At 39.1% G+C, this 23,793-nt stretch overlaps 1 protein-coding gene across 2 annotated transcripts in view; it reads right to left on the bottom strand.

Annotated features, from left to right (window-relative positions):
- Positions 1-454: 454 nt before the first annotated feature.
- LOC306874086 (catenin alpha-2-like) overlaps positions 455-23,793 on the bottom strand; it is a 488,426-nt gene continuing 465,087 nt past the window's right edge. For both annotated transcript variants that reach the window (XM_079423823.1, XM_079423824.1), the window contains 7 exons: positions 21,785-21,985; positions 15,097-15,248; positions 13,324-13,437; positions 7,791-7,972; positions 7,370-7,475; positions 3,702-3,836; positions 455-1,373 (listed from right to left, as the gene is read on the bottom strand). In XM_079423823.1, coding sequence (XP_079279949.1) covers positions 1,086-1,373; positions 3,702-3,836; positions 7,370-7,475; positions 7,791-7,972; positions 13,324-13,437; positions 15,097-15,248; positions 21,785-21,985 — 1,178 coding nt within the window. In that variant the 3' untranslated portion in view covers positions 455-1,085. The remainder of the gene's footprint in view (positions 1,374-3,701; positions 3,837-7,369; positions 7,476-7,790; positions 7,973-13,323; positions 13,438-15,096; positions 15,249-21,784; positions 21,986-23,793) is intronic.

Here is a 23,793-nt window from a genome sequence, read left to right as displayed (position 1 = left end):
AGAGAAAACTAACATTATGAACTATTTTCTTAATAAAAAAATAAAATATATGCTAAAATGTTCACAATAACATCTATAACATGCATTCAGGAAAGAGATAGGAGGAATTTTAATTTCAGACTGAATCATTAAAACCGGCAATTTTCTTTTTAATCTAAAAAAAGTTACCGCAAACAAACTTTTTTTTTTTTTTTGTGATTACCTTGTTTACCAAAAATGTTTACGGATACAGACAAGCAATTTCAGAACACTGCATGTGGCAAACACAAAACTTGTTTGGTGACGGATATGAGATTGATAGAAGATCTCGCTTGACACACAGTAAGTATCATTCATTAATTAGAAAATGTGTTTGTGCCATCAAATATAGTACATCAGGTGCTGGTGCAACAGTCGCTTGTTGTCCATCATGAAGCTGAATCGAACAGATAGGAAAATAAGTCCACACGACACACACAGTTGCAAGGTTTATTAGAGAATCAGGACTATAAAGGTATGCAGGATTCTACTAGTCTCTGAGCAAACCACAAAACTAGTCCTTTTCTAAATGTAATACTATAGCCAACCTGGCTGCCATGGTTAGTGATACAGTAATATAATTAAAGAAATGGATTTTTAAATGCAAAATCTAGGATATGGATAACTGGGAAGAAGGAAGAAAATAGTTTAAACATAAGTTATTCCTATTACTATGGGTTATATTCATTTTAAATAATAATAATAAAAAATTATTAGGAAGGAAAGCAGCACTTCTGCCTCAGTTAGGGCTGGCACCACTATACCATAGATTATATTCTTTAATATCTCTGCGTATATATGCCAGTCAGCGAGAATGAACACCACATGAATTGTACCTCAGCCTGCACTGTAAACGTCTCCTTCACGAGTTTGTTTGTTTCTCATTTACAGCGAAATTTGGTACGAAGTGGATGGGTGGCCAAGCCCTTCCAACTCAGACATTTACTGGGCACATACACACACGTCGCTGCATGGAACAAGATACAGCTCCAAGAAAATAAGCCGTAATGAGGAGAGGAGAAGAAATCAAGAGAGGAGGAGGAGTTTTGGGTATCTGTGGTGCAGAGTTAAAAGGAGTCCATGGCCTTGAATTCGCTGAGGGCTTGGACGGGGGAGATGTGTTTTTTCTGAGAGCCTCGCCTGACACGGGTCTGGCACTCCTCCGGTTTCTCTCTCTTCACCAGGGGTTTCTTCTCCGGGGCCTTCATGCGCCAGGACACCACCGGGGAATTGACCGCCGCCGTGCCGTACACCTTCTGGTACTTGGTGGAAGCCACGTAGGAGGCCTTGACTGTGAGGACCACGGCATTCATCAAGTTCTTGGCCGCCTGGATGAGGGATGTAGCGCTGTCCAGCTAAAGCAGTGGGGAGGAGAACATTCAAGTAAGTCTGTTGATGATAACTATAGAAGAAAAAAATTAATTTTACGAAGCTACGAGATTACGCCATTTTGGAGAGTATCCACTGAATGTAAACAATGTATGCTGTTCTGCGTCAGCATACGCTGTTTACGTATGTGATACTCTCCAAAATGGCACCAGGGTGACACAGAGGAGACAAATTGTTGAATAAAGTTATTTTTTATTTCTTTGGGCACGAAAAGTAATCTCGTAGCTTTGTAAAATTGCAGCTGAACCGTGTGCTATTTTTTCAGGATTCTTATATAAATAAAAAGTTAAAAAGAATCAAAATATACATTTTGAGTTACAATATACACTATTATTCAAAAGTTTGGGGTCAGTAAATTTTTTTCTTTTGTTTTAAGAAATTCATACTTTTATTCAGCAAGGATGTGTTAAATGTATAAAAAGTGATAGTAAAGACTTCAATTGTTAGAAAAGATTTATTTTTAACTAACTAAATGATTTTTATCTTGTTATTAATCAAAGAAAAAAAAAAATCACAGGTTCCAAAAAAATATTAAGCAGAACAACAGTTATAATAAACACTGATAATAAATCAGCATATTAGAATGATTTCTGAAGGATCATATGACACTGAAGATTGGAGTAATAATGCTAAAATTCAGCTTTGCTTCACAAGAATAAATCACATTTTAAAGTAGATTAAAATAGGAAACCAGTATTAGAAATTGCAATAATGTTTCACAATATCACAATTTTTTTTTCTGTATTTTTGATCAAATAAAACGTCATCATGTATTAAAGAAGAGTGGCTTTATTAAGTGCTGGAAATAGCGGATGATGGACACAGAATGGTAACAAAGCTTGATTGACAGGCGATTGACAGGCGATCTGACCAATCAGAAAGCATATATTATGCGCCGCCGCTGCAATCCGCCCTCTTGCCCGACAGCTACGTCCAGTCTTCATAGAAATACATGTTAAAACCGGGTGAAAAAGATTGAATTGAAACTATTTCAATATATCTAAATATAAATATGTGCGGAGGTTTCGCGTTATATTGTAGGCTCGGAAAATATGTAAATGCGCATGCCCAGTAGCCGCAGCTGTCTTCTAGCCTTAACCACAAATCAGACAGGAAAGTAGATTAACTTCAGTGGATTTAAACTTGAAAAATGGTGTGTTCCGCGGTTGAAATTAAACACTTTCTGATGTTTATTCATGGTTATTTCGTGCATTAAGTAAATATAAAAAGACGATCGGTTCACGTGTTTGAACTGAGGCAATACAGTGATCTGTCACGACATATTGAAGAGCCACAAAAAAGTATTTATTGTTTGAATTTCTTAAAAAATGACTCAATTCAAAAGCTGAGAGTCCGGAGACCTTGTTTCATATCAGCAGTAACCTGCTCTCTCTTCTCTGTCGGTGTTGTCAATTTCTTCTTTACTCTGAGATGTGTTTTTCACTGCGTGAGAACATGGTGTAGTGTGAGAGGGTTTGTCGGTCATGGCAACAGTCACTATTGGTGGTTAATAAAAAATATAACAGCCAAAAGCCTGTGAAAGAGAGTGAAAGACGCTTATGTGCAAAAATAAAAGCCTAACTTTTCTTTAAGCGAAGTTGCTGCTGTTGTTTTTCTTCCTGTGACATCAACCCATGCCTTGCTCTTTCATTGGCTGTAGCTCGTCACGAAAACCTGACACCACGTGATGTCGAGTCGGCCGACCGGTCCAGATATTTGGCATGCTAGATATTTGCTTGCCGTCTGCAAGCCACTTTGATGCATCGTTGTATAGTTCACACACAAAGATTGTGGAGCGCCGATCACCCGCTGATTTTCCCCCGATTACAGCCCGATCTGTCGGCGAGCTCGTTAACTTGCAAATCGGGCTTAAAATCCTGTAGTGTGAACTAGCCTTTAGAGGGAACATTGCTTACGGGTTTAGAACGACGTGAGGGTGAGTAAGCAATGACAGAATTTTCATTTTTGGGTGAACTATCCCTTTAATATATAGCAACAAAACATTAATTTAGCTCAGCAAGCTGATTGTATTGATCTTATATTGGTCACAAGTCTTCACATGATACTTATTCGCAGGTCAGTACTTTGGAGCTTGCGTTGCCGTTTTCCTATATTTATGAATGTATAGAAATCAATGAAACACAAGGGTAGTATGACCGCTCTTTAAAGCATAAACATGACATTTTAAAAAGACAACATTATTGTTTTAGTAAGTCTGGAATCCAACTTCTGAAGTGCTTTAAACAAACGTACTTGATGATTGAATTATAATACGCATGCCCAAAATTGCTTACTCCTGAAACGATGAGTTCTCCTCCCAGGTTCTGAACCTCAGCCTTGACCTTGCTGCAGATGTTGAGCTGGTGGCAATAGAGGGCGATTCTCTGGAGGTACGCCAATAAGTCCTGCTTACAGGCTGAGTCTGGGCACTAAAAGAGATGAGAACACATAGCAGAGACTTGACCTTTACATAGTCACTGTGTAGAGCAAATATGAGGTGAGGAGGGTGAAGCGATGATGACTGAAGATGAAATTAGCTCCTTCTTGAAGGTGACTCAGGGGTTCGTCATTATCACATATTGGCTAAGTAGACTCATTCGTACATCTCCTGCTATCGTCGCAACTATTTATTTTGGTAAAAGGAGCACTGTTCACATAAATTTAAAGCACACCATTAAACAAGCAAAATTAAATGGAAAGCACTTCTCATCCCTGAGGGTTTGAGGAAACATTTTATAATGGACAATAGCCCGTATTACAGTAAATCAAATGTCCTTAATTTCCTTTAAATGTTTTGAAGCCGGTGGGGAGAGATGCATGGACTGCTTGGATGCTTATCTCATAAATATTAATTAGGCCATGACTATGTTGCAGTGTAACCTTCCTGCAGTCACAAACTACTTAATATTCATAAGCCAGGACTTCGGCATAATAGAACTGGTAATGTGTACAGACTTTGCATTGAGATCAGACCAGACTATTTGTAAGCACACAAATCCTAAATTTGTTAGCATATGCCCATCCTCCAAATATATGCATTTAGCATGTCAAAACTGTAATGTGAAGAAATGTAATATCAAATTAATTTGTCAATAAGAAAATGCTTTTCTACATATTAGGTTCATTCTGTGTAGTGCATTTACATGTAAGAGCAGCCCCTGTGCCATTTCTGGCTCCCATTCGAAGCCATAGATGAACATTTTCAATTTAACGTTAAGACTTTTTGGGAAAAATCATTTTTCACATACAGTACCTTGCATGCAAAGACAAGATTACCGCTTTGACACACTTCTAACACAGCGGTTAACTCAGTGACTTTGCATAAAGTAATAAGTCCTGTAAGAAGTTGTTAAATAGTTGGCTACAATGTTTTCTCCCTTAGTATCACATGAACTTTGAGTGAAAAAGACTGATGAGACACATTTAATAACTGTTGAAGCTGCTTTATCTTTGACATGGCTGAGCAGCTGTAACGTCCTTAGCGTTTAGCGATCGAGTGTCTCTCTTCAGGAGGCAACCTCTCGCTGTGCCGGAGGATGGCAAGGGGGAAATGGAGAAATATAGAACCATCTTTTCTCGCCTCCAGGGCCCAGCAGCTTTAGGTCTGCCGTGTCAAGTGCAGCAGTTACAGAAGTTGTAAGAGTGTGTTTCTGGGGAGGGTTGACTGCTGTCATGACCACACACAGCCACGGCAGTCATCTTCGGAAGTGGCTTTGCAACCCAACAAAATTACTTTAAAACAAAAGGTCTTTAAAATATTATTTTGAATATATTAATATCAGCTGAACTGCAGTAGTAGTCATGGTCACATTTTCTTTCCAGTTATGTCCATATTAAGCTGTCATTTTGTGGAACGTAAACAAATTAAGCAGATATTTTCACTGAAATACATACAGTTGTATGTATCTGAAGCATTATGTTCTTCCTTTTAAAGTCTATTTTAATTGTTACATGACTAGTTGCAATTAGCATCGTTTTTGACAACCACAGATGTACAATATTCCACCATTTTACATTTAACTTGTTGTGCACCAAAACATTCAAAGCCTTATACAGTAAATGAAGCATAACCTATGATGACTTTTGTTTCCGAATTGTTTTTGTCTTTTCCAGCACTGAGGAGCAGCTTGATTATTGAACACCCGGTTCTGTTTTACACCGCCCACTCAGAGATTCTTTCTGAAATGAATACAGTCCCTTGATGAGTCCTGAGAACCCCAGATGGCCATTAGATGTAAATACTCTGTTAGTGGGAACAAGGTTCGATAACAGACAAGTCAAGCCACCTGTTCAGACTACCCAACAAACACAATATGTGGCAGTAGAGAGGATGGATTGCTGCTATGGCCGGAACACAATGACCTGAAGGGAAGCGAGGGGTGTTCTGTTTTGGAAAGCAGGAACTGTCTGGCTATCGCCGATGTTCTCGTACACTCGGATTACACTCTGATCAGCAGTGTGATCAGGTTCAACCTCACTCTTTTCCCTTTATCTAAGGGAAAAGAAATATGGCGAGAAAACAACAAAAACAACATGAGGCCTGGCCAGTGGTGACACAGCAGGTTTCAGGCTTCTTGTATCTTTTTGATCAGTCTCCCAGTGTTGATGACAACAAAAGGGTCATTCCTGTGGTGTAGTACCAAAAAAACAGATGTAAAATCCTTTTATAATTGTAATGATTGTTTTTCTGTGCTTTGTTTATCCCTCCAAAAATGTCATTCTGGAAGTGATATTAGGGAAAATAGGTAGTTTTTTTTTTTTTTTTGTAAGGTAAGAGTGAGTAATTAGTTAGTACTGTAGTATAGAGCTGTCCAATAGAGTGCTACAGTGATGACGTAGTTTTGTAGGCCAACCTGGAAGTTAGCATAACCCTCTTTCCCAGTAGGATTTTTCTTATCTCTGCACTCCCATTTAGCCGCTTATTAGCAACTGGCTTCAGCACAATGGATCCAGAAGTATTAAAATGCTAACACATTTCTGGGTTTTGGCCTACAAAAATATGTCATCCATGCAACTCTCTATTGGAGTAGCAGTTAATTAAGGAGGTGGAGTCAGGTGATTTATTGAGCCGTCAGCACTGTAGCAGCAGTAGCAGGCCTTATTGTGTAAAGACCAAGCTTCTCTAAAGATCTCCAACTCTACCTGTGTGACTCCACCGAGCACCGACAACATGCAGCATGATAGTCTAAATCTCCTTTTATATAGTCTCTTAATACTGTCTTGTTCTTGTCAAGCGCTCTTACTATATTCCCGTTGCATACCAAAGATAGAAGTCTAAACCTGTCTGCGCACAAAACAGTTGCACCCCTGGTTACCTGTGATCTCTTGGTAGTCCCTCACCATGGCCTGTCAGTTGGACAGCAACAAAGATTACTTCATACCTGCCTGTACCAAAACTCAACATTTTGCCTTTGACTAAAACCACAAACAGCTCTGCACCTCCTTCAGCCCTCACTACCAAGCTTATTTTCTCACCTAAATGGGCATGGTGGTAGACAGTTTGGCTCATTTCTAACACTCGCCAAATTCACATCCAAGCCTCTGCAGATGATTTGGAACACAAATTATTTCAAAGTCTACTCCTATATGGTCACTTAATTATGAGCAAATAAAACTATGTCTCGGAGAAAAAAATGGCATACTATTTTATGAGAACATGAAAGTGCACTACATACTGTACTAGTAATGAACAAAGACTGTGGATGATATAGTAGCTTCCATCAACACGTGCATACTGACGCACTCATAGGCACATCCTTAGCTTTTCTTTTCTTTACAAGCCGTATAGTTCATTATCCGTTAAAAAGTGTCAGTCAGCAGGTTCTGAAGATGCTGCTCATCTAATAATAAATTCAACACCACATAGGAGCTCATTGTGTTAAAGGCAACCCAGGACTTTGATCTCCCATCTTCACAGAGATGAATAGAGGAGGAGAAATGGGGGAAAAAAGGGTATTCTGACCTGGTCAGCCACGGCACGGGCAAGCTTGTCCATTCTGGATCCGGCCTCTGCGATTTTCTTTGCGGCGTTGATCACATCAGAGGAATTCTTCAGAGGGCCTTTGCCTCTGCAGTAATACAAAAACACAGATTGTTACTCTATTAGCTGATTCCTCAAAACGGGCAAAACGCAAGCTACACAGAAAGCAAGCAATCCCCAACATATGCTAGTAAATCCCCAATCAGAAGAAACTAAAGAAACATAAGCAGCTACACTCTCAGAAAAAAATGAGGTATACCACTTTCAAAAGATACACATTTGTACCTAATTTACCGCTAAATTGTGCATATTAGTACCCCTTCAAGTTGATACTAGAGCCTTCTGCTTTATATTATGTGTCTGATGTTTCCAGCATTCTTATTGTTGACGTGGATGGATGTACCTGGTGAAGTCAGTCATCTCCATCATGATCATACACATCTGCTTGGCTAGAACGATGATGTCGTTTCCGTTGTCGTCCCACTTGGCGACCTCTGCATCCAGCTTACTCTTTTCCTGCCTGAAACTCTCCACCTGTTCGGCAATCTTAGCCTTCTCTTCCTGAGGCAGCTGAGCCATGATAGCCTATTAGGGGGTAGTGGTATGACACAAGTTAAAGATCAGTTAGACATGTTGCAATAGTTTCTTCGCAACACATGCCCTTGTTTCTGGTTAAAAGTTTGAAAAGAAAGTACCCTCCATTTAGGCTGACTTTGTTTAACCCCACTGAAATGCCTATGTATAAGGTTTTGAAACTTAACACTTAATCATAAGACCTTCTGGAACCCCATGGCATCTCATGCTCATAAAGAGAAAATCCATCCTCTTTTCTTTCCCCCTCTCTTTGTCAAGCAATAAATTCTCACTCCGTAGCGATTCTGAGCCAGTCCAAAAGGGCATTAATCTCTTTGCAAGGTCACAGGCACCGTTAAGGTGCAGTATTATTTGTGAGATAAATGTATAATTACCTCACTTCTTACACCGGTCAATGAATTATGCATTTGTTCAACATTCTGTCCGAGCGGACGGACCGGGCCAAATCAGGGGACTCTGGATGCCATTAAGTGCGTGATTGCTGAGGAAGATGGGTTTACAAAAGTATGTGCCGTACAAGTCAGAACTTGTAGTTTGACAAGTCAGAGATGATTTTTTTCCCTGCAGTTTTGCCTGAATTTAGTGGAGATATGCTGTCATAGCCAAAGGATGTCATAACATAAGAGCTAATTAAGAGCCAGCTGCTCATTTACGATTTGTAGCTTTTTGCTTGTTTATTTAACAAGCAATTACACACTAAAAAGAAAAGAAGTCCTCGGAGAAAATGTGATTAAAAGATGAAAATTATTTCATTTTCAGATTGCATGCTTTCCTGGGCATTTTAAATGGAGGGCTGATGCAATGGTGGCTGTCCGAAAAAAATACAAGGATAATCACTTTTTTGTTGCATAAATGCAGGGCTCCAGACAAAAAAAATCGAGTAAGGAGCCATTGGCTCCTATAAAAGAAAAACTTAGGCGCCAAATTATTTTTTTAGGTGCCACAGAATAAAAGTGGTTTATTTTATTATTATCATTATATTTTTCCCCCCTATTTTAACATTTCAATCATTTTGTCATGTGTTTATGTCTTATCTTTTCTAGGCTTTATCAGCATTTTAATCCATCTTGTAGATGATCAGGTCGACCGGGGGACTAAGGTTTACTTAAAGTGTGAATTAAATGTCTTTTACAACTTGAAATATACAGTCACAAAGAATTGTTCGTTACAAAGAATCTGTACCAATATCATGGACCATAAGCATCACTTGGCAACTGAGTGCAGTGCATCCTATAAATGTTGTCACGTCTTTCACACATTCAGTCTGTTTTTCTTCATTAGTAAAATGCAATTTTATAGGAGGAGTTGAATCATGTACAACAGAATAAGAAAAAATATTAATATGCAACAGCGCATAAATATAGCAAAACGCTCCTCTTTATAGTTCTTTTTCTAGCTGACTGATGAGTTTATGGACACTGAGTGGTTATTCTGAGGTAAATGTATTACAATGCAATGTCTACAAGCTTTATACATTTCCTCAGTTTGAAACACTGAATGAGCTTTTACATAAAACATTTCAGTAAGTTGTACTATGCTTTCTTATTGCCTACCTTTTGATCATGTTCATTTCATACTATAGTAGTAAATCGAAATATATAATGGGTTCACTTGCTGCTTTAACTGAGGTGCTAAAGAGATCGCGCCTGCGCATTAAGTGCGATACTCTCCGCTCGCGCGATCCGGACGCATACACGGACCGTGTGGACGCGGGGTACTGGTGTTTATATTACCGAAAGTGTGCGCTTGTGGTCCGCATTAAAGAGCACCCAAACCGCATCATTTGAATTTCGTAGCATTTTAAAGCTGATACTTTGTTTATTAAAAAGTAAGACAGCACAAAGCTTTTTGCGATTACTGGATGGCAAGTGCGCTTCAAATAACAGGAAGTCCATGCATTAACAGAACACAGCATATAGACTAAGATCTCGATAAGAAGAAGCCATATTAGTAATGATTATAAATGAGAATTGTTGACGATATTGCCAGTATCCACAGAGCTGACAGCTTTACCTGTTCAAGTTGTGCACGAAATAGACACGGCTTTTCTACACTTGCACTTTGGGGCTGTTTACACCTGGTCACTTCATGCATTTTTTCCTGATCGGATAGCTATCTGATCCTGAAAAGACCAGGTGTAAATGCCGTCCGAAACGCATTCGAGACGGATATAAATCCAATCGCTCGAACCACTTCAGGAGGTGGTCTGGGCGAAATCGGACAAGTGTAAATGCATCTGGTTGTTGAAACCACATATGGTAATTTTACTCCTCCCATAATATTAAAATAATAGACATGTGAGTGTTTTATAGGCTATATGGCATGTTATAGTCAGATATGACAGCGCAATGCAACAAGCATCACCGCGGATGAGTAGCGGAGTATTTCTTCAGCAAGCGACGCGCAAACTGAATGAACCTGAAAGTAAGTCGCAGACGCTCAACACACAATGTTCTTCATTAAAAGTAGCGAGACTAGCCTATCTTTCCAGTGCTGATGCCGCGCGCTCTCTTGTTGCGGTCTCTGATATTGAAATTAGCTGATAATTAATAAAATTATCCATTGCTTTCATTGACGTGAACTCCGTTATATTTGCATATGAAGCGACAATTGAAGAACGGATTTATATCCTTTTTGCGAAGACACATTTATGTGGCCAAGTGTAAATGGGGAAACGTTTTAACAAATCATATAGATATCCGATCAGAGAAAATGCATGAAGTGACCAGGTGTAAACAGGCCCTTTCAGGTCTCTCTCACTGCGTTCAGCAGACTGTGTGCGGCAGAGACGAGGACTGTTTGAAACTCTTTTCCAGTAAAACTTTGATGCGCATCGTCTTATGTAAGTTTAATACGTGAACATAACAAAAGATGTGAGCGCAAAACAATCGGGAAAAAAGTCCTTTCATGCAAATGATATATAGTCGCCAGTGGCGACCTCAGCAAAAACTTCACTGGCAAATTAATATTTTTGGTCGCAAATGCGACCATTTTAGTCGCAGTTTGGAGCCCTGAAATGTATCCTTCACTGCCTTTAATATCACATGTAACTGTGTGATGGCATCTGAAAAAGAGGTTGAAGCGATTATATTGTAAACAAATGCTTGTTTAATTATGATTAAAGCTCATTTAAAGTTCATTTTTGAAATTTAAGGTTGTCTCTTTTTTGCTCAGAAGTGATTACCACACTGTTCTACCATCTGTGCATCCAATCAGAAACACAACCATCCCAAGAGCCAATCAGCTCTTTGCACACTTTGAAGAGGCCAATCAGCAATAATGAGCTGCTACATGTTTAATATCAACTCCTCTGGTCCTAAAAAATGGATGTGATGCATGGAAAGAAGGTAAATAGAAGGGAGAGAGCCTATTTCCTGCTCTTGCCTTGCTCAGAATTCACTTATCCCAAATCTCTCTGGCTCCTAACCGATAACAAGACAGGGTGCAGGCAGCTTAATGCTCCAACAAATCCTTCCCTATACGCACCGGTGCCGATTCATTCAACACACTCATATTGTGTGCTGAACGTCTGCGTGTGTATGTGAGTGCGCTTCTGAATTAGAAATCCCTCAGAAAAGCTTTTTAATTTTTCTCATTTGAAATAAAGTGGCTTAGATACCGGAGTTCAATTTTATGGCTGACCTATCAGCACTGTTATCCTATCATGGAGCTAAGAGATAGAGCAGTGTCTCTATGCGCCTGTCAGAAAGTGTGAGTCAGTGAACAAATAGCTGCTCTTATTTCTCTCTTATGAGAACTCAAAATCCATAAAACTTAGTCACAGACTATATCAATATAACAGTAGTGACACGCATATTTGATTTGGAAAAACACATTCACTCATTCAACATTAACATTCAACATCCACGCACAAGATGCCACTTGAACTCCACTGAATTGAGTGTACTACTGAGCAGAATGTTTTTCCACGGTCATTTTTAAGTCAATTTGTTGCTGTTCTTAAGAAATGACCCTGTTTTTCTTCTATGCAGCAGCATTTCTTTTAGCCCAGTCTTCTATTTCTATACAAATGATCATTTCCTCTCATTCATGGAAGATAATTTCTTCTCAAGAGTAATTGGTATCAAACAGGGTTATGGTGTGTATTTGTGTATGAAAGTCAGCAGTACTCCACAGCTACATACTGGTATCCTTGTAATGTCTCATAAGCAGCCCACTGTGCACTATTCACACATACACTAATATAGATTAAGCCTCGAACCCCAGTGAGCTTTGCAGTCAAACGCCGGCTGACACAGGCACACTAAGGGGGTGACACTGCCAGAAGTCTCATTTGCAGTCATATTTTAACTACTACAGTCTCTGCAGAGAGTTTTACGAAACCAGGACCAAAATGATTCTTGTATGAAGAATTTTCTGCTGGAAATAGGAGCATGCTCCCCTGCTATGTTAAATATTGAAGCTTCCATATCTAGGCTTTGTTTCAAAACCTACATTCCAAAATGGAAATTTATGGAGACCGAACATTCAACATAGGCAGTAACTTGATTGTGAGCAACTTGTTGTGCAATATAGACTCGAATACCAATTTATTTATACAAAATTAGCCGTTAGCATGTTGCTAATCTAAAAAGTCAGGTTAAAAATGCTTATTAGGTCAAGCTAAAATTTTTATTAGGCTTCTTTTCTACCTTGCTGTATTGAAGCCTTTGTCCACCATCTTGGATGTGTATTATAGGATTACCACTTTCTTATTGAACATACACCTTTATACCTAAAGGGTCCATACTGGTCCCTTAAAAGTACATATTAGTACCTACTAGGTACCGCCCCAGTGACAGCTTTTGTACCTTTTTTTTTTTGTTGAGTGTATTATGCTTTAAAATGTCCTTACATTGTCAGGTTTTATTACAACCTATTGAACTTACTGTTACAGTCTATGCTGAGAGTTTATATTTAACTGGGACCACGCATGTTGATATATGGAGGACTTGAGCATACACGTCTGCTCCCCTGCTATGTTAAATAATATTGAAAAAAAATAAATAAATAGAGCTGTTAGATGCCATGTGACAGAACTGATGTAAAGTGTAATCATCACAGGATGTATATTTTATACTCTGTAACAGCAGTGTTGAGGAAGAAAATCTACAAAAAAACATTCACACCATCATTTGCAGCAGAGGCTAAATGATGTTTCATTGTCGAAAAAGTGAGAGACACGTTGTGTGCATGCACTTGAGTGACTGGCCCTCTTGTTATTCTAAGACTAGATGTAATTTTACAGCAGACACGCTCAGTGGAGTGATAAGTGTTTTGTATTTTGGAAATGACAGCAGGAACAGGAGATGTTGTTCATGTGTCACGTTGGAGTCACTCACCCTTGCGCTCTGTCCAGCAATCAGTTGGTCATCTTCTGTCTGGACACTGGTGCGGCTACGGGCGTCATAGTCTTCTTGCTCAAAGTCAGAGTCATCTTCCAACTCTTCTGGAGTCTGACCAAAAATGAAAAAGACCATTCTTGTCACCACATCATACCTTTGTGGTGTTTTCTTGAAAAATAAATACTTGATCAAATAAAAAGTGTTGTTTACTTATATGCTGGAAAAGAGCAATCAATAGGTTATTTAATCACATTTTGCTCACATGGGGTTTGGGATGACAGAGTAAGTACAGTGAATGATTCATTTTAAGCTTAATCTCCTAAATTTCATTTTTACTTTCACTTTCAGTTTCAAAACTGGTCTGGAGAGACATTAATTTGTGGGTTTAATTCGTCAACAACACTTTTGCCTTGTTTAAACTTTATATTTGAAATGTACTCTACTAGAGTGCCGATGTCCTTTGTCCTAGTTCTCCAGAATGCTGACAATTTAGGACAACATTCGACAGCCGTCACAAGCAGCTGTGTGTTGCCAAACAACGGGGGCTAAGGACCTCTGATCCAACATAAAGATATGTCAACCATTAAACAAGTCCAAATCTCAATAAATAATTAATTCGTCCCACAGTTTGAGTTAAAAGTGACTTGCATCATTGTTCTTCAATTCCCTTTTGGCTTTCTTGTGAGTAATATAAAAAGAAGTTCCCTCTTAAAGTGGGATCAAACAATATGTGAAGGGGGAAAGGCCTCTAGGTTTTTCGGGGTTTAGATGTGATCTGTTTCTTGTATTCTGCCTACCAGTATTTTCAACATTAGTCCCACTAACTGACTAATGAGCAAATTGAAGACGAAGAAAAGACAACGTATCTTGTCACCACCGTTTCATCTGCTCTGAGCAGCAGTGGCATTAACTATCGATTGAGATATACTATTGATTCAATCAGCTAAGTAACTTATCGCAAACTGGCAAAGTCTTCTTGTGTGTTTTAATGATGATCCCAGTGGATAGAGACTACATTTGGACACAAGCCCATCTTGGTTTGATTAGCACGATACAATCCTTGACAAATAACTGGTATTTTCATTTCTCTTCTACTCTGGGAGCTGTACTATTTTCAAACCTTAAAAGCAGCCGCCAGCACATGGCGACTGCAATGGCTTTTATATATTGTGATTAATTTTTGGGGTGGGAGATGATTCGGAGAATCAATAAACAAGTAAAAATGAGCAGGATCTCTATTTACAATTATCACTCTTTTCCAAACCATCTCCAAGCTCAGCTTGACGTTATTTACTGATAACACACTGTTCAATATTTCTTGAGGTTCCCATGGAGGAAGTATGCATCTCAGAAAATGTCCTTTTGCAACAAAAAGACAAGTATTTGTAAGTCATATTGAACCAGAAACATTCACAGTCTTGGTAAGTAGTACTTTAATAATACTAATAGATAATACTTTAATAATTTGCTTTAGTTTTATTACAGTAACAATATAAAAGCCAAATAGTTACTTTTGGATAATTTCACTCTCACTTCTTTTTTTACAGAGTATAAATTGATCTTCTTATTGGATCATCATATGACCTCTCAGTTGAGATCCCTGGCTCTGTATGACAAGGTCATAACCCACAACAATATTTTAAAATGAAATGTGCTCAGTGTGCTGTTTTGTTATTTATCACACAACCCACTGGGGCAATAAGAACAGTAAAAGCCCCACATGTGAATAGCAAGGACCTCGTGTGGTTTTCTAACTTGTACGATACTCACTCTTATCATAAGGACTGCTTTCCTGATGTCACGCACTCCGTCGTAAACGAGGCGAGAGGCGTCAATGAACTCATTCTCTTCGAATGACTGTGGGGGGCTGGTGCTAAGAGCCTCGATGGCAACCTCAACCTGCTCTGCAAAGCGTGGCATCACTAGTGAAAAAGAAGGATGTAGAGGATCGAGTTGAGTGAGAGGCTGAGAGAAAGCGAAAACAGAAAGACAGATACACAGAAAAAACATTTTCAAAAATGGATTACATACATCCCTCAAAAGCCAGCCTTCCCCTCAGGTGCCAAACATATCAGAGTAAAGACATGGTGAGAGGTGAGAAAAAATGGGAATATGTGATCTTAAGAAGCTAAGTGTCGAAATTCAGGCAGGCAAATCTATTTCTGCCGTCTCTTCCCTGTCAGTCAGGCCCGAGGACATCAGCAGGAGAGGAAGATGAGAAAATGTCACCCTGAAAATATGTGGAAGGGGTACCCTACGTTTGCCAATTAACCACTTCACCTTGCTGGGAACACATGACCATCAGTGAGCCGAGACATTGCGACTCTATAAAAGGTCACAGTGATACCACATCACCCTAAGCGGGCAGACAAAAAATAAAAATAAAAAGATATCATTGTCTTGCTCTCTACTTTACCCTCCTTCAATTCACCCTTCATCTTGTTCCTCAGTAATGGGCACTAAATGCTGGCTGCAGTAAGGAATTGTTTGACGAAGACAAGAGCCGAGTACGAACAATGTTGGCAGACATTGATTGAGTGCAGCTGGAGAGTTGGGAAAGGTTTACTAATGTGACAGTTTGATCTGTTTTTATGATGAGCCGTATTTCAGCGTTTACACTAAACAAATGTGTTTGGACCACTTACCCATGGTGTAACCATTTTGACAAAATACTTACGGCTAATGCTGGATTGTGACAGTGAATGAAGACTTTTAAGTAAATGTAATTTCTGTGAAATGTCAATATAAAATGCTAATAGCATTTTAGATGGCTCTGGCTACCTTTTGATTAATCCTAAGCTTTAAACCTTGATGACTCAAGAGTAAATAATAGAGTTGATGATTTTATGTCTCCAGTTGGATTGTACTAAACAAGTATACGTTCCGTTGTGCTCCGCAGTATGCCGATTCTCGCTCAACTTCTGGACCTGACACTGAATGACCTGCCTGCATACTCGGTGAGGAAAGGGGTAATATCCAAGGTGAAGGAAAAATCTTGCGTTTCCGTGGCAATGTCACTGGTGGAGAGAGACACTATAGTAATCTAACCCTGACATCAAGTCACAGTCACATCAACGCCCGGGACCACTTGGTGGATGATGAAAAAAAGATGGGCACAGTAAAAAGCCTCGTATTAAACCCTTGAGCAAGCTCCAAAGTGATGCTCTTAAAATATTCAACAAATGTATCAAGGAGGGGAAGGTCTCTAGATTTTTAAAAGCCAGGAACTAGGATATTATTATCCAAGATACACTTCTCCGTGGGAACGGTGGGTCTTGTGAGGACACCCCTGTGACAGGAACATTCTAGAGTGTTGTCTTCAGCCATCTAACCAAATCAAAGCCCAGAGAGCCATTCACCATATTAGCGGATGCAGATCTCCAGGAAAAGACCGGTCTCGTAATTTTTCATGATGGTTTTGATAACAGGCATTTGTCTTGAGTTTGACTTTAAAAGGAGACCAGTATGGGGGTCCTCTCTGACAGCCATTTTGCCTATTTGCCTTCTTAAATGGACAAGTTCAGATCTGAATTTCAAATGAACACATAAGAAATACAAAATTATGCAAAACATTCAAAAAGGTGCGGTAAAGGCTCTTTATTTGATTTGCTTTCTTCTTTCTAACCCCATCTTGCTTTAACACATATTTAATTCATTTTAATCCACTTATTGGAGAGGCGGAAAATGAGCTTTGGGGAATTTTGCTGTGACTTTTAAATAGAAATATTTAAATGTTCTTCAAGCCATTAATGAGTAAAGTTGCTGCTAGTGAGGAGCAAATTTAACTCAGACCAGTGAGAAATGATGAAAGGGGCTAATAAAAACCATGTTGGAAGGGATTATTTTGTTAAAGTGTTTAACTCCAGATAAAGCAAGCAGTTGTTTTATGAGCCTTCAAATGGTGTTTTTGGGAAATCATTTTGAGATATTGCACAATGTTGAGGTGAATTACATAAAAAAATGCTCAAACTGGCTTTTTCTGTTTGAGAGGCTGAGGTTAGACCAGCCTAATGGGCTCAAAAAGAAATACTTGAAAACGCAATGAGACATTCCTAATGTTAATAGGTCTTACAAAACACTCCAAGTAATTCAAAATGAAGAACAAATTCCTTCGACAACAGTGAGGTCACTTGTACTGGTTTCACTTACATTTTGGTCCTTCGGATGTAGAATTAGTTAGCACTGCCCTTTCTTCAGGATCTGCATTTCTTTCTTCCGTTTTCTTTTTCAAAAACAAACACATTGTAGTAGGCAGGCACTGACTAATCCTATTATCCTTGTAATTTTTGCATGCACTGTCTCCTGCGTCTCACCGTGCAGACTCTTGGGTTGTGACATGCTGAGGAAAGATTTTGTGGGGTCATTTGGCTGAATGAAATCATTGCTGTTTTTACCTGAGCAAACATGGCCTTCAACCTGTCAGTGAAACACTATATTTGCCATAAAAATCATGTGTGAGTCTGTGTGTGTGTTAGACGGAGGGCAGTGATTAGGTGGCCATATTTCATCTCTGCATGGTCACTCTTTGGCATGAGCCCTACTCACTCTGCCATACTCCATGACAGTATTGCTACTGCTGCCTTCTACTTGGCACTATTGCATCAGCCATATTTCTCATTTTTAATCTACTGGGGGCCTGAGCATAACCTTAATGATAGGGTAGTTTTTCCTACATGAAGATTACTTTGGATCGGGAAGAGGGTGGAAAGGATAAAGAGAGAGGGGAAAGTCATCACAGCTTTGCTATTAGACTATTGATTTTCAAGCTCAAGGACACGATTCGAGATTCGTGAGCACTGTGTGCTGAAGGTCCTTTAGTGGTGTATCTTTAGAGCTTCAGACCAGCTGGACTTTTGTTATATTTACACTGCTCTCGAAAAAAAAAAAAAAGTTTAGTATGTTCTAAATAGGCTAAATGATATCCATCTCCCAATAAGGAACTGAACCAAAAAGTTTTATTGATAGAAACCTGTCAGAGACTTTTGAGGAAATGGAACTGCTAGTTTTTACTAACTTTTAAAAGTGATAGCCTGACCTTGTGTTGTGAGGGATTGAAATTAAGAAAAACATATATATGTCGTGACATAAAACTATAGACCAGTACCTGCTGATTTACTCCAGTTGCCCACTGGAACACTACGCCTGTGTATTTTTTCCATTATTCAACTGATATAGCCACTTAGTTGAGTGGCAAACATCTTAAAGGTGTCTTATGATGCGATTTCAAGTTTTCCTTTCTCTTTGGAGTGTTACAAGCTGTTTGTGCATAGATAAGATCCCTTAAATTGCAGAGACTAAAGTCTGAAACCCAAAGAGATATTCTTTAGAAAAGTTAAGACTCGTCCACACCCCCTAAAACGGCTCATTCAAATACGTCCCCACATGTCTACGTCACGATGTGGAAATATTTGCGTAATGCTGCCCAAATGTGCACGCGAGGAGAGAAGGCGTGGTTTCAGTAACCGCAGTTGTGCTGATGCAGCCATGTCAGGGAGACGCTGTGTGTTTCTATGCGAAAGCAAAAGCACTTTATTTGACCTTCCGAAAGTAGATGCAATTAGGAATCATTGGTTAAGATGTTAAGATGTGTTTACAACACAAAAAGCACAACCCAAATGTTCGAATTTGTGCAACGCATTTTATGGACGTCAGTTTCGTGAACCTAGTAGAGTACAAGGCTGGCTATGCACGAAGTCTATTTAAAAACAAAAAAGGTAAATTCTGACTTTGCTATGACAATCTGGCACTTCTGAATCAGCGACTGTAAGTATGTTTTGTTATTAGTTCAAGTATGTGCTATTTACAGTTCAAATGCAGAGCTTTGTGCGTAACGTGTCGTGTGTGTGTGTGTGAGGGGAACAGGATCAAATCACAGCGGAGTGTACAGCCCGTCAGAAATTGCCTTATCCGCGGCTTGTGTACTGCAAATACATACGAGCATCATCACTGTGTCTGTCACGTGACTCTGTTCCCGTTTCGGGCTTGAACTGATAAAACTAACAGGAAAGCTGAAGCTTGCGACTATAGTAAGGGGCGTTACATTTCCAACGTGTGCTTGTGGTGTTCGGCCAATCACAATGCACTGGGTCAGTTGGCCAATCAGAATAGACTGCACTTGTTGGAAGGAGGGGCTTTGTAGAAAACGACGTGTTTGAGAGAGGCAGGGCATAGAGGAACTACAATAATGTACAGTATTAAAAATAATGTGTTTTTTGAACATTAAAGCATGTCAACATATTCTGTTACACAAAATACACAAAACAATGATCTTTAAAATGGCATCATATGACCTCTTTAACTAAATGGAAAACATGTTCAGATGCTATTCACTTCTAATATGCTAATTCGCTAAGCCCCCACCCCAATGCTACGGCTTGCCTAAACCTGCAAACTTTCAAAAATTCATTGACATTTTGCATGCCAAGTATTGTGCAATAATGACATAATCAGTGCTGCTTTATGGTTCAATTCCATTGATGCGGTGGCACCATGGCTGTCACTTAAATTCACGGGGCATGAGACTAAATTTTTATGGGTGGCCCTCCCTTCCCTGGGCCTAATGAGCAGGCTATATGACAGAGGAACCCAGTGGGTCCCTCTCATCAAAGGGCCTGGAACAAATTCCCCAGTTGTCCCTTTCCCTGATGGGAGCCCTGGGTGGCACCAACATCCCAACACCAAGACAGAAACAGAGAAAAAGTGAAATCAAATGAAAAGTACCACCTCATCAAACTGAATACAGACTAGATGAGAGCCAGTCTGGGCGTCCAGCCCTTTCAAAATTCAATTATCACTCTCAATTAAGCATGCAGATATTTCTCTTGGTTTTGCTGAAGCAACTAGCAGAACAGTTTCTCATTCAAGCTGAGCGAGCATTAACTGTTTAACTTGTGATTTCTGAGTGTGCTGTCTTTATATATAAAAAAGACAAAGGTAGGTGGTTTATTTTCAATTGACTGAAGGCAGTAATGAAATGCTAGTTGTTGGATCTCATTAAGTCTCTAATAGGCCCTTATCAAGAGTCAGATGAAACACAGGGTGAATTAAATTAAATGTTTCATACTTTTCAGTGGATAAGTGGCTTGAAGTACATGTGGCTCATTGTGCAGAAGTGTAACACAGATGGTGGTATCAACTCTCCAGTTATCCATACCCACCAACGTGGATTATTAGAAGAAAGTTAAATTCAAGATTTGAATGATACGATACACAAAAAAGAGAGCATTCACTAAGAATGAATTGCACCAATTGACAGTGCAATAATAATTATGCAAATCAGGATATAATGCAAACACGCCGCCAACACAATCTGATCTGAATGTGGCTCAATTTCTGACCGTCTGATTGCTGGATAAGGTCTAATCACAAGAGCACTCATTATCACATCACATCAGTTAATTTAGTTCAGGGAAATCTAAATGCTTCATTTAAATATTCTAGTGATGTGAAGGAACAAAAACAACTTTGAGAGTGTAAGATGATGAGAAGAACTAGGGAAGATCAATTTGGACACATTACGAATCCATTTATACTTTCAGTTGGTCAGACGTCACTACTCATTGTCGTCAACTATTCATTGTTTTTTTTTGTGCTTACCTGTCAAACTACAGTAGTCAGCATTTGAAGTGGATCAAAATAGTTCATTAAAGTTGTCCTAAAACGAGAACACATTTTGGTTTTAGGACAACTTTGATCAAAGGTTTTGATCCACTTCAAATGTTGACTACTGTAGATGTAATAATATGATTAAAGCGGTAATTTTATAATAACAAAAATATTGCAGTATCAACCCTGAAAGCAGGACTGCTATTTTCTTCCTCTCATATTCCGCTCGCTCTTCTAAACAAAGCCGGCTGTCAAAATAGTCTAATGTAATGTTTTAGACACAACAAGGGAGGCAGGACAAAGTGCCGCTGCCAGAATAATATTTTGAGTGCTCATTTTCCAGCCACCCTCCATTTGTTGATTCCGGACAATTGTAGAAGTGCATTTAGATGGAACAACTACATCAAAAAGTGTCAGGTAAGATGTTTCCCACACATTAACACCTAAGATAGCAGGCTGTTTTGCTTCCTGTCAGATATTGTGTCTTGAAAGCACTGGGAAGGCTATGCACAAATCTCTGCATTACTTGGTATGTTTTGGCCCTCGGCCTTGTCTGTCAGTGTCTAAATTGCTGCCTCCTGAAAGCTGGCACTAGACTGTCAAAGGTGGAGGGGTTGGGGGAAAACAGATGAAAAATGAATGAGCAAAGGATGAGTGCCAGAGGAGGGATCAGGTGGTCTCTCCGGCCTCACCATCTTTGCTCGTCTGTCTACCCCTCTCTCATCTAACTTCCTTCTTCCAAGAGCTTCCTGGTCTCCTCTGTCCATCTGTCCCCATCTCTACCATAAATTCATGCCTTAGTGAGCATGAGACAAGATCAGGACCCAGGTGCTTGAGTGATCTTAGTTCTCACCAGTCTCAGAGAGGAGCTTGATGGACTCGAGAACACGCTCAGTGTAGACACCAGGTTCATAGTTCTCCATCTCAGCATTAATAATGTGAACCACACGAGCGGCTCGGCCCCGGATCGCCCCTGCTGTCCTGTCCAGCGTGTCCACATCCCCCTCCTGCAGGGCGATCACACACTTATTCACATCCTCCAGAATGTGGTTCTCTGAGGAGAGATGAAATAAAAAGAGGATACAAATTCAAGCATTACTGTTGTCCAATAAATATAGTCATGCTCTAACCGCTCCAACATTCTTCTAGAACTACTTGCAAGACAACAGACCAACAGCTTTCAAAATGCACCTCTGGGTGGACCTAAAGATTTGTTGTTATTTGTCTCTTATTCTGATAAGATCCTTCTTTAAGTAGCTTAGAAAAAAATAAGCTTTGTTTATCTTCTCATTTCTTTCTGGGAACAGGTCAAAAGTGCACTGCCTTAACTGATCTATAAGCTGATCTGTTTATATTTGGGTAAAGCAGTGCAGGTGAAGAACAATACATTTTCTTGTATGAAGGCTTTTAAATAAAAACACAACACATTTGAAATTAGGCTCGGCTAAACCATAAAATAAATGAATAAATAAATAAATACGTTATTTTTTAAGAGACTCAAGAAAAACCTTGGCTATTCAGATGTTCTGATACAGCACATCTACTTTACACTTTAATTTCCTATTTCTTATCAAAGTATTGATGATTCCTCTGCTTTTTTAAGACACTCTGTTTACAACTTCCCTGAAGAATTTACATACAATTGATTTATTTATTTATTTTTGCAAGCAGAACAAAATCAATTATATATGAATTTTACAAGAGCATATGCAGGGCTCAACAATAAGCATTGCCCAAGGCCAGTGTGAGAGCATTTCAGGCCAGCTGATAGATCTGTCACATGCCATATTGGCCCAGTGCTGCATTGTAAATACATACTGCATTGACTGATCATATATAACATTTTTGTCACTAAACTAAAGGTATGAAGGTGCCTAATATACTCTATCTAGAGCTATTGTAAACAGGTCCAGCTCCAGTTCTAGATGTAACGTGGGCCATAAAACTCTAAAGGTGTACTATAAAAGTAAAGTGTAATAAAAAAAAAAAATATGGTTGTTGAAAAAATAAAAATGCAGTCCATGCCAGTTATCCAAATATTTTCTTTCTGAGGCATGCAATAATATGTTGCTAAAAATTTATATTTCTTTTGTGTTCAGTGAAAATGTTGGCAGGGCAAGTGCTAATCTCAAATACTGGTCCGGCCAGGCCAGCATTTTGAGAATAATAATAATATAAAAATCCTTATTGTTGAGTCCTGACATGTTTTATTCACAGGTTTGCAGGAGAATATTTCCAAACTGGAATGCACTACACCAGTTTCTGGACAACAGGCGGTGGGCTGCATACCAACATTGCCTCCTGCTTCATTTCATACAGCCCACATAGACCTGTCAGATATACAAAAGATCTGGCCCACAACATCTAGGATTGCATTCATTCATTTGCTGTGTATTTAGTATTGATTTATTATATTCTCTGCCTTGAAATCCCTGGCTATAGTATGAGTATACAGTATTAATTCTAATAGTTTTTGTGCAGGATCCAGACAGGATATACTACACTTCAGCCAGCAAAATATGGTAAAAAAAAGAGAAGTGGATGGAGAGGAGAGCCAGTTTTTTCAGAGGTAGGAGGTGAGACTGTGAAGTTGGCGTGCCTCATTTGCAAAGAAATAGCTGTGAGAATTATAGAATTTAAAGTTAAACATGATTATGTTGTCTATCAGCAAAAAATGGGTGAACTATCAAAGAAAACCTCTCCATACATATACTGTATGTAAATAGCAAGAAAGGCATTTAAGAAGTTTTATGTTTTACTTGTTTTTTTTTATGCAGTTCTGTAAATTATCATTAAAAGCCATACATAGTTTTGAGTCCAGTGCTCAGTTGAAACTTCATAGAAACAATAACTGGAACCAAA

This window comes from Barbus barbus (assembly GCF_936440315.1).
Source record: "Barbus barbus genome assembly, chromosome: 8".
NCBI classification, from domain to species: Eukaryota; Metazoa; Chordata; class Actinopteri; order Cypriniformes; family Cyprinidae; genus Barbus; species Barbus barbus.
The sequence above is the reverse complement of the archived record's forward strand: the minus strand, read 5'-3'. Positions and strand labels throughout refer to the sequence as shown.